A 12227-nucleotide genomic window follows, 5' to 3' on the forward strand; every position below is an offset into this window, starting at 1 on the left:
CTATGTGTGGCATCACCAGGTAAACCATCATTAATAAAGTGCATAAGTATGTCACAATACCCCTGTTCCAACCTTGGTGTTGTATCTGCGGGGTTTTGAAGAATTTTAATGTTCACAGGTTGGCAAGCATGGCTGTCGCATATTTGATAAACAAGGACCTTTGCAGTTGTTTAGCGCTAGAGTAGTATGCATATAGCGGTAGACCCACTTCTGCACATTTCTTCTGCTCTCTAATAGTGCTGGATATGCCAGAATAGTTGATACATTTTCAATGGACAAATATTTGGTGCCTACAAAGGATAGGGATGAAGCATTGCAGATGCTGTGTTGGAGTCTCATGCGCAGGTTCCGCAGTGCTGCAGGCGATGAGCATTTGCTAGTGGTACTCCACGCTTGTGGAGTATTGCTCTATACTCGCGGATAACTTGCAATGAATGGAAATATAGAGGGGTGGAGCACATGTGTTACTGCGCCAAGTAGTCGGGCAGCGTTTGACAGCGCTTTTGGTTTCTGGGCGCATACATTGGATCAGCATAGCATCCACGTGCAATGGTTTCACATTTGCCCAAACGGAGGAGAGGAAAGCAGGAAAAGAAGTCAAGTTTAACACTCGGTGGTGCATTTTCTTTTTTCTTTTTGCTCTTGTACACAAGACGTTAATGTTTTCTCTTGTGCAGCTGAACCAGTGTGCATGAGAATGTGGAACTTTTTTTAAGTGTGCTCTTGCACATGCTTTGCCTCCATAGCTTTCCCTTTATTGCCACAGAAAGTTGTCCGCGATTGTTGTGGCATTTCGTTACGGTGGCCGCACCATACCACACATCCTCCCTGTTGCCCAATGAACTGCTTGTGTTTTAATTTTTTCAACTAAAGTTAAATAAAAGTTTTTTGTTGCTATGCACAATATTTCAGAATGTCTATCCATAGTGTCAACCACGTCAGGCTTCATATGGTTGTGACTAACAAAACATTGGACCCCTTGGTTCCCTCGTATCGTTTATCCATAGTGTCAGCAACAGATAGACTTGCCCTCCATCCACAGGTCATGGTAGCTCATTAGGTGCGGTGCTCTGCTTCTTAGTACTAGGGTGTGGATTCATGATAAACTTCAGCACAAACAGGATGACGCGAGGAGGAGACGGGGCAAGCGCCTTGTCCCGTTACTTGTGTCGTTCTGTCCACACTCAAGTTCGTTGGGAATATGCACCAAATAGTCCGTCAATGCATCTTGCTGCTTCCATTCCCGGCAGGATTTTTATCTAGAGGGAAACCAAAATTAGTCCTGTGTACCAAGTTTTGCTGCACATTACGATTCCCAGGTGGCTGACTTGTACTGTAATCCCCGTGCTGATTTTGGAATGTCAAACCCTGTCAGTCATGACTGTCCTGCCCCTCTGAACCATCTCCCCCTTTCTAATATCACTTTTTTTTTTCAGGTCAGCCAAGAACTGGTCCCTCAAGGATTTTGAGATAGGTCGGCCGCTCGGGAAGGGCAAGTTTGGCAATGTGTACCTCGCACGTGAAAAGACTACAAAGTTTATTGTGGCACTTAAGGTAGGTTTGAAGAGTGTCGCGATACGATTGCATAGATCGTATTGTATTGCGGCAAATGTAGTGGTCATTGTTTTAGTGCTCAAAAGTAGTTGGCTTTTGGGAGTGGAAACATTCAACTGCTTAAGAAGAAAATGGCTGTTTGGCTTGCTTGTGGATTGCTGATGAAATACTGAAAATTGAAAAACTTTGCGATACACAGTGGGTGGGTGCCGACTGGCACCTATTTATTCTGAAATGCAATAGGTAAGAAAATTGCTAACTTCTAGTGCAGCAGGTTCTTGTTAAATGAAACTTGCTTAAAAAAAAAAAGTACTGAATAGAAAAATGATGGCATCCACCTTCTGGCGTCCTGAATGTATGATAGCATGCTTCGCCAAGATGAAACCCTTCTCTTTATGAACTTTGGTTCAACAAAACCAGAATTTGAGCTATCGCTGCTTTTACCGGTTGCTATACAGCATATGAATTGGCAACAGTATGACAACCAGGTAAGAAGGTAATAAGTGGTGAAACAAATCCAATCCACAGACAAAAAAAAAAAAATGCTTTGCTGTGTTCACATTATTCAGCTTATTAGTTTGTGCATTTGGTTTTTTGTTGTAATAGACAGTACAATGTAACTGTACAAAGTGCCCGCACTCCATACATCATTGGAGCTTATGAAATTGGTTGATTTGCATCAAAGAAAGTCAGATTGCAACGAAGAGCCGGGTGATAATGATTCTGGCCATGTTAGTGTCAGCACAAGCTGCAGGAAATGAGAGAGCACAACAACTCTGCAGAATTCGTATTATACTATTAGGCCATTCATGCACACTCATGGTTATCTCGTGCAAAAGGAGATACATGAGCTCGGAGCTCATTTACCTGTTTTGTAACACTCCAGTGACGCTAACAGCGCTTGTGGCCAGCAATATTGCCAAGCGTTATTATTAAACTTATTTTGCTGGTGTTTGTTTTCATCAGATTATAAGTTATCAACTTTCTGCTTTGCACTATATGAATCTACAGCACATTAAATTTCTTGAATGTTGTCTCCAGTTGTATAACAAAAGACGCAATCAGTTTGCACATGTGTCGTGAATAGTGCTGCACATTCTCGAATGTACGCAAGCTGCAGCTATCACTCTGGAATGTGCGATGAGATGTGATGTATAAATAGGGTCCTTCGTTTTAGGGTTTTATGCTTTTTAACCTTTGTGGGGTAAAAATTGGGTGTTATTTTTAAAGATACTAGACTGGGGAGAAATCTGGGGTTTTTGTTGTCTAGTAGTCCAAACTTTAGGATTTTCCTGAGAACTTTCACAGACGATTAACACAGGTAATGATCTCCTTTTTGGACACAAATGTTTTATTTAAAGAAGCGCAATCACTCGCAGGAACATACAATAAGAGAGCTGCTCGCAAATCTTCTGATGAACATCTGTATACAAATGCGTGTTAAAAACATTGCTTACTTTTTAAAGAAACCACATAAACAACAAATGTACTGTATCATGCTTAATGATCCCTTGCTTACTTTGCTCACTGTACATTACCATAGCAATAAAAAGCACCAGTAGCAGAGCACATGGGCATGTCTCGCTAAAGGTGCAATGCCTTTCCTTATATTGCTAGCACTGGTTGACGTGCATTATCATTTCGATTTTGACCATTCTGTGTCCATTCTAGTGAGACCTTTGAACGTACCTTAGTAAGGACAACGTCCTCTCAAGATTACAGCTACAACTCGCAATTCAGAGCAATGTTGGTACTGTGTAAGCTTCCTAGCACATCATCCCTGTTTACACGATACATGGGTATGTCGGTTTATGCTTGAATGTTAGTGAAAAAGGAAGCATATATATCGTATGTATATATGATTAATAATGCTAATGATATATCTTCATTGCATTCATTGGTTTTGTAGCACCTGCATCCATTCTTACCCTTTACGGAAGAGTGGAAATTCAAGGAGCAATTGGATTTAACTGAATCTTTATAAGCCTGTTTGAGGTGTAAAAAGAATTATCGGATTTTACCCAAAAAAATGAAGGACCCTGTCTTTAAATAGTGGATAGTCACGGATTTGTACGCTCTCGTTTGGCACATGGCAGTTTTATTGCTTGGAGCTAGTGCACAAGAAATGGAGTGAATGTGAACATGACCTTTCCTGCAGGTCATGTTCAAGTCTCAGCTCCAGAAGAACGGCGTGGAGCATCAACTCCGAAGAGAAATCGAGATCCAGTCCCATCTCAGGTGAGCTTGATTACGGGTGTTGAGTTGGGAGGAGCAGGCTCGGGATGCAAGGCTTCCATACAGCACAACATACAGCATACAACTACTCTGCTAGGCTTTTTCACGTTTGCCTATGCTTTGCAATTTCTCGTTGCTGCTCTTTTCATTTCGAAATAATTTTATTGTACGCATATGATACAATAGCTGCATACCTGCCAACTCTCCCAATTTGCCGAGGAGGCTCCCGAAAAGTTGTCCCCAACCTCACTGCGAAAAAAAAAAAAAATGCGTCATGCAGCACAGCCACGACGTAATTGCAATTATATGCTAGGTAGCTAGCTGACATCAGGTTTAAATAGAAGCCATTTGTGTGTAGGCCTAACTCCGTTCACTTCTTATCGGGGAATGCATTCAGGAGTGCACGTGTGGCAAGGGTCTAATATGTGATGCATTATTGAGTCGTTTTCTTAAAGTTGGCTTTGCTGCAGTAAGCAGCGTTATGCGAAGACACATAAGCAACATATTGCTGTGAAGCACATCACGAGTAGAAAAGCTTCACTGTTGCGGGTCATGGTCAGTGTTCCTTAATTGTAAAATGTGACCTTTTTTTTTGTCATTGTTGCTACCCCCCCTGCTTGCTCACACACAAACACACGTTTCTGCTCGGGGAATCTCCAGAATTTTGAGGTCCATACGTTGGCAGGTATGTAGGCAACATGTATGGGCCACATGATCTAAGTAGGAAAAAAAAAATCCCTCAAATATTTTCACAGCTTGAGCATGCCCCGCAGGGGCGTCTGCGTCAGCAGGCGTTTGGTGTGTTGCGACACCACGGACCTGAGCACATCGGTGACCTTCTGCTGGAGGTTAAAGATCACCAACAATACCACAAGCTCACCAGTCTTCAATCACTCGGACAGCACCCGGTAACTGTTGCGCCACATCGAACCATGAATACCTCACGCGGAGTAGTATCTGACGTAGACCTCCTTGAATTGACTGAAACCGAGCTTCTAGAAGGCTGGAGCGACCAGAATGTCATCAATGTGCAACGCATAAAAATCAGGCGGGACAATAAAGAAATACCAACACAACATCTAATTCTGACATTTTCATCAAGCATTCTGCCCCGGACGATCCTAACAGGCTACATCAAACTGAACGTGCGACCTTACATCCTAAATCCGAGACGATGCTACCAGTGCCAAAGGTTCGGACACGGTTCCCAGAGTTGCCATGGTCGACTCACCTGCGCCAAGTGCGGAGTGCAAGGCCATGCCTCAGATAGCTGTGAGGCCACGCCTCACTGTGTAAATTGTGACGGCGAGCATCCGGCGTATTCTTGCTCTTGTCCAGGCTAGAAAAGAGAAAAAGAAATAATAACTATAAAAGTCCGTGAGAACATCTCTTTCAGGGAAGCACGCAAAAGGTGCTCGCCTTTTCACAACACTACATACGCTGATGCGGCACGTCAGGGGGCATGGTCGCATCGGCTTCCGCCACCAGCCCGGCCTGCATGTAGCGAGCCGTCGGCTGGGGCAGCCACCCCTACGGTAGGAGCAGCCAAGGCTGCCCTACCCTCCCTCGACTCGGCCACAGCAGTGGTCTCTACAAACCTTGGCAGCAGCCAGGGCCGCACAGAGGCAAAGGAGGGTCCGTCAACCTCCGCACTGGTGGGGGCAAAGGCTTTGTCCTCAAAGACGAAGCCTGTACGTACACATCGCTCGTTGGAGCGAGTGTCCAAAGCCCCGGATGAGGCAATGGACACTACCACATGCGAGATGGCGCATGGAGCGCCTAGGGTGCGACGAGGCTCTCTCGAGCACCCCAAAAAGGGGAAAACTCCAATTACAGGGCCTGTAGGATAAGTCCAAGTACTCGACCAAGACACACAGCACCTTTCCTTCCAACATGAACACAATAATTCAGTGGAATATAAGGGGACTACTCCACAACCTAGACGACATTCAAGAACTTTTACACAAATTTAATCCAAAAGTGCTGTGTGTCCAGGAAACTCATCTTAACTCTAGAAACAGCAGCTTTCTCCGTCAGTATAATATTTTCCGAAGGAATCGCGAGGATGCTGCCGCATCATCTGGAGGTGTGGCCATAATACTCGATAGAACTGTAGCCTGTCAGCATTTTCCACTGCAAACCGCACTGGAGGCTGTGGCTGTTCGTGCTGTCTTTTTAGATAAACTGGTAACCATTTGCTCGCTCTATATACCGCCAAACTACCAGCTGCACAAACAAGAATTTCAGTCTTTCATTGATGAGCTCCCTGAACCCTACCTTGTTCTTGGGGATCTCAATGCACACAGCGGTCTGTGGGGCGACTCTCGCATCGATGTGCGAGGCCGTTTAATTGAAGACTTTCTTTTCTCATCCGGTGCGTGTCTGCTAAACAAAAAAGAACCTACATATTATTGTCTCGCAAACAAAACCTTTTCCTCTATAGATCTCAGCATAGCTTCTCCATCCATATTACCTGAACTCGAATGGGAAGTTATAAAAAACCCTTATGGGAGCGACCATTTCCCTATACTGCTGCGAGCACAAAGACAATATGAATCTCCACCACATGCCCTCAAGTGGAAGGTCGATGCAGGGAACTGGGAGAAATTCCAGACACCATTACGATCTCGTGGGCTGACATGTCTGTGCTTGGAGTTGACGGTGCCGTCGAGTATTTTACCAACTTCATAATTGATGCAGCATCTAAGTGTATTCCCCAAACAAGTGGACTTTCTAGTAAACCCCGTGTTCCGTGGTGGGATGAACAATGCCGGAACGAGCGTAGGCAGCAGAACAAAGCATGGAGGTAGCTTCGCGATTCTCCTACTGCTGAAAACCTTGTCAATTTCAAGCAAGACCCGCCGTGGTTGCTCAGTGGCTATGGTGTTGGGCTGCTGAGCACGAGGTTGCGGGATCGAATCCCGGCCACGGTGGCCGCATTTCGATGGGGGCGAAATGCGAAAACACCCGTGTACTTAGATTTAGGTGCACGTTAAAGAACCCCAGGTGGTCAAAATTTCCGGAGTCCCCCACTACGGCGTGCCTCATAATCAGAACTTGTTTTGGCACGTAAAACCCCATAATTTAATTTTTAATTTAGTTTCAAGCAAATTAAGTCCCAAGGTAGGAGAACGCGCAGACAAGCCAGGAGAGACAGCTGGCAAAAATTCTTATCAAGCATCAATTTGTACACGGATGAGGCCAAGGTTTGGAACAGGGTCAATAGAGTAAGAGGACGACAAACACATCCGCCTCCCCTGATACACACGCAGGGAGACAGCCTGGAGGACCAAGCAAATCATCTGGGTGCTCATTTTGAACATGTGTCCAGTTCATCGCACTATTCTCCAGCATTTACAAGATACAAAGCAGCAATAGAAAAGCAAAAACTAGACCGAAAGAGCACCGGGAACGAGCCATATAGCTTACCTTTCTCTCTAGCAGAGCTGTATGCATCACTCACCTGTTGCAACCGATCTGCCCCAGGCTCTGACCGCATACTATACGAAATGTTAAAAAACCTGTCCTCTGAAATGAAGAAAACCCTTCTTTGTCTGTATAACTCTATTTGGACATCTGGCGAGATCCCCTCTGCCTGGAAAGAGGCCATAGTGATCCCTATCCTAAAGCAGAGCAAGGATCCATCGTCCGTATCCAGCTATCGGCCCATAGCTCTAACCAGCTGCATCTGCAAAGTCTTCGAGAAGATGATAAACCGGCGTCTGATACATTTCCTAGAATCAAGCAAGCTGCTTGACCCATACCAGTGTGGGTTTCGCGATGGCCGATCCACCACTGACCATCTGATACGCATAGAGGCTCAGATTCGTGAAGCCTTTGTCCACAAGCAATTCTTCCTGTCTGTTTTCCTCGATGTGGAAAAGGCATACGACACCATGTGGCGGTTCGGAATACTGAGAGACCTCGCACACTTTGGAATACGTGGCAATAGGCTGAATATCATTGAAAGTTATCTGTCCAACCGCAGATTCCGTGTTCATGTGGGTAATGCCCTATGAAGACCATATGTGCAGGAAACTGGAGTACCACAGGGCGGTGTGCTTAGTTGCACCCTCTTTATCATAAAAATGAACTCTCTGCGTCTGTACATCCCACGCAACCTATTTTATTCAGTATATGTTGACGATGTGCAGATAGGGTTCACCTCATGTAACCTTGCAATCTGTGAGCGGCAGGTTCAGCTTGGTTTGAACAAACTATGTAAGTGGGCAGACGAGAATGGGTTTAGGCTTAACCCACAAAAGTCCACATGCGTCCTCTTCTCCTGAAAGAGAGGTCTGCACCCTGATCCCAACATCGAGATGCAAGGTGAGGGTCTACCTGTAAAAATGTCACATGTAAGAGGCCACCCTGTGGCGCGAAAAAGAAGAGGAGCACGCGATGCCCGGTGTTCCGAACGGCGCGAGCGTGCGAGGCGCACGAACCGAGGCATAATCGAGGGATGAACGGCGCTGTCCGTAGAGTTTCAACGTGGCACCGGGTCAGGAAGGTCGCATCTCCAGCTATGTTCTGACGACGGGAGACTTGGGGGTCTGGTTGAGTCCGCGACGCTGGCCGTCCAAGGTGTGGCCGTCGACCTCGGCAAGTTCGGGCGAGGCTCCTGGACGAGCTGCAGCTTCTCACGGCAGGACCAGGCACCCCAGAGAGGCTCCCCCTTCTGCGGCAGACCGGCACGTTTGATTCTCCTCGGGACGACACGTCGGCACTTCTGAAGAAGTTGCGACGCATCCCGACGTTAGGCCTAGGCAGGTGGGCCTAAGCTACGCTGAGCGCCATCGCTGACGAGCTTATCACCGACGAACCGACGAGCTCACCGCCGGAAAAGAGACAACGTGAGTCGTCGGCACCTACGGCAGTAACGGCACCCGAACTACTTGGACCCGACGTGAGGAACATCAAGTCGGCGGACCGTAAGAGTCCACATTTTGATATCGACGCAGTTAGGCCGGGGCCAAGGTGGTCAGACTTTTAAGGGCGAAGACTAGGACTGACCTAGAGACGTTAAGGCGGAGCTAGGCTCCGGAAATGAGATAGTTGTTTTTCCAGTAGTGCTGTATTTAGTTTTGAATTCTCTATTAAGTACGCTTTTTCGTGGAGTGATGTCTTTAGTTTTTCGTACCGTTAGTTTTGAGTTTCAGTTTCAGTTTTGTGTGCCGCGTGCTTCTACCTCTCCTGTATATATTAAATCTTTGTTTGCCGTGCCGCCGGTCGTGTCTCTCCTCCATCGAGAGTAGCGCATGCTCGCAACTCTCCGCACTCCCAAGTAAAGGTGACAAAATATTGGCGAGCCTGCCAGGATTGATACGGCCCAGTCACCGATAGTCGGGAGTTATAAAGATGGAGTTGGAGCGGTTGGCGGCAGTAGCAGAGGATTTGAACATGACTAAGGAGGAGGCGATGACATTCTTTGAATATGCTCGGCAAGAACGGGATAAGCAGCAGCAACAAGCACGCGAAAATCATGAGCGCGAGAAGGAAATTTTAGAGTTGAAGTTAAAGTTGGCAGAGATGAACTCCGGGTCTCGCGAGGGGTCGATTTCCCCCAGGTCGGCGTCATCCGACTCGACTTCGCCCAGGCCCAAACAGATTTGCCCAAGGAAATTGATGGCTCCCTTTGATGAGCGCAGAGATGATTTAGATGCGTATTTGCATCGCTTTGAGAGAATAGCAGTCGGGCAAGGCTGGGCAAAGAATGAGTGGGCTAGCGCCTTAAGCCTGTGTCTAGTTGGTGAGGCTTTGAGTGTGTTTGGACGGATGCCCGCCGAAGAGAGCTTAGACTATGACAAAGTGAAAAACACTTTATTGCAAAGATTTCGGCTAACTGCTGAGGGTTTCCGCGAAAAGTTCAGGTCATGCAAGCCGGAAGACGCGGAAACTGGAAAACAGTTCGCATGTAGATTAACAAACTACTTTGAGAGATGGATGGAGTTATTGGAGGCCAACAAGACATATGAAGGGGTGCGGGACAAGGTCGTAGGAGAACAATTTCTCGCCAGGTGCAGCGACAGTCTGGCGATATTCCTCAAGGAGAGGAAATTAAAAACAGTAGAGGAAATGGCAGCGCACTCAGATCAGTTTGTAGAGGCGCAGGGTCCAAGAAATTTAGGAAAGAGTGGCAAGGACGCGCCGATGGCAGCTGCAGGTGAGACGAGGAATCGGGGCCCAATGAACAGGCAAGGGACGCCCCAAAGATGTTTTCTTTGTAACCGGCTGGGACATATAGCAATGAACTGTCGGGCGAAGGATAATAGACGCGGTCCACCAGTGGTTTGCCAGCTATGTCAAAAGAGAGGGCATGGAGCGCACGAATGCAGATCAGGATACGCAGACAAAGCTGCATGTATGATGAAAGGTAAAGAGGGTGAGCCGAGAGAAAAGAACATGCCCGTGGTGGAGGGAGAAGTTCAAGGACGCAGGGCCACAGTTTTGAGAGACACGGGGGCGAACACAGTATTGGTTAGGGAAAGTCTGGTGCCGTCAGAGAACATGACCGGCTATTTCAAACCAGTCATGTTGGCGGACAGGTCTGTTAAGTATTTACCAGAGGCGCGAGTTCAAGTATCAACACCATATTTCACAGGAGTAATCACAGCTAGGTGTGTAGAAGATCCTCTGTTTCACTTGATTTTGGGAAATGTATCAGGGGTGAGAAGGGCGGATGACCCAGACCCTAACTGGAAGAGGACAGAAGATTTAGAGAAGAGAGAAAAGCCAGAAACGCTAGAAGAGGAGTCACCTGAGGTAGAGGTAGCAGCGGCAGTACAAACGCGAGCCAGGAGTAAGAGTACTAAGCCCTTAAAACCATTACCGGTCACAAACATTAAAGGGTTGAACATAACGGTTGCTGAGTTCAAGGAATTACAGGAGAAAGACGAATCATTGCAGAAGTGCGTACAGAAGATAGGAGAAGTAGTACGAAGGAAAGGAAGTCGAAACCTGGTGGAGTTTTTCAAGAAGAACGACTTATTATACCGGAGGTGTGTGTTCAGTTCGGGAAGAGAGGTTCAGCAATTGATGGTCCCAAAAGAACTGAGAGATAGAGTACTGAAATTAGGGCACGATAACGTAACGGCAGGCCACCAGGGAGTAAAAGACACTTTAGGAAAAATAACAGAAGATTTCTTTTGGATCGGGGTACAGAGCGACGTGAGGAAATACGTCAGGTCATGTGACGTATGTCAAAAGACTATGGCTAAGGGGAAAAACGAGAATATGAGTGTGCGCACGATTGCTGAAGGGAAGGACACAGGCAGACAAGATAGTGCCCGTGACACTGTAAAGAAGCTCACGACTAGAGAGCCCTTGATTAAGGTTAACCGGGATGAGAGGATGGGCAACATCCCGATCGAGGTCCATTTACCCGAAGAGCAGGAAGTAGCTTCACCTCAGAATGATGTGGGGTTGGTAGTCGAAAATGATTCAAGGGTTCACCAGGCGCCAGATATGATGACTCATTTAGACTCCGAGAGCAACGAGAAAGGCGGCAGATACCCGAATCACCCGAGATGTGTAACACGGAAGGGTGGGAAGATGACTCGCGGGAGATTGGGAGGAAAGCAGCGCAAGAAAACGCGTGCGCATGAGATGGGTGCGCGAAAGAAAAAGATGAAGCCAGGGTTAAGGCAGAGAGCTTCCAAGCTGCACGAGAAATACGCCGGCATAAGAGGGATAAGGAAGCAGAAAGAAAGTAGGCATGCATGGGAGCTTAGGAAGAGGCGGAAAAAGTGAACAGATATAACCGGCCGGGTATAAAAGAAATATAATTTAGGTATGCCCTACAACAATTGAATTACCAGTCTTTACAAATGTCTGTTGTGAGAAAGTTTTCATATAGAGTAGGTAGAATATTGTAAAACATGCTTTGATGCAAAGTTTATTTATGTAGAGTGTTTCGAAACATTGAAATAGTGGACATTGTGAACAGCTGAGTGAAGTGCATTAGGTGGTGAAAAGTGCATAAAGTACACTCTTAAACACGGTGAACGCACTAGTTGTCACTAGAGGAGTCACAGTCATCACCTGAAGGCCAAGAGTGAGCAGTTTTTTGAGAAAAAACTCTTGAAGAGGGGGCCTATGTCACATGTAAGAGGCCACCCTGTGGCGCGAAAAAGAAGAGGAGCACGCGATGCCTGGTGTTCGGAACGGCGCGAGCGCGCGAGGCGTACGAACCGAGGCATAGTCGAGGGATGAACGGCGCTGTCCGTAGAGTTTCAACGTGGCACCGGGTCAGGAAGGTCGCATCTCCAGCTATGTTCTGGCGACGGGAGACTTGGGGGGGGTCTGGTTGAGTCAGCGACGCTGGCCGTCCAAGGTGTGGCCGTCGACCTCGGCAAGTTCGGGCGAGGCTCCTGGACGAGCTGCAGCTTCTCACGGCAGGACCAGGCACCCCAGAGAGGCTCCCCCTTCTGCGGCAGACC

General features: G+C 47.1%; 1 protein-coding gene across 2 annotated transcripts in view; it reads left to right on the top strand.

Annotated features, from left to right (window-relative positions):
* The window catches only part of LOC119461684 (aurora kinase A-B), a 42400-nt gene that overhangs the window by 2331 nt on the left and 27842 nt on the right, over window positions 1-12227 (top strand). For both annotated transcript variants that reach the window (XM_037723053.2, XM_049671884.1), the window contains exons 2-3: window positions 1437-1554; window positions 3713-3792. In XM_037723053.2, coding sequence (XP_037578981.1) covers window positions 1437-1554; window positions 3713-3792 — 198 coding nt within the window. The remainder of the gene's footprint in view (window positions 1-1436; window positions 1555-3712; window positions 3793-12227) is intronic.

The sequence above is a fragment of the Dermacentor silvarum genome, chromosome 8 (assembly GCF_013339745.2).
Source record: "Dermacentor silvarum isolate Dsil-2018 chromosome 8, BIME_Dsil_1.4, whole genome shotgun sequence".
NCBI classification, from domain to species: domain Eukaryota; kingdom Metazoa; phylum Arthropoda; class Arachnida; order Ixodida; family Ixodidae; genus Dermacentor; species Dermacentor silvarum.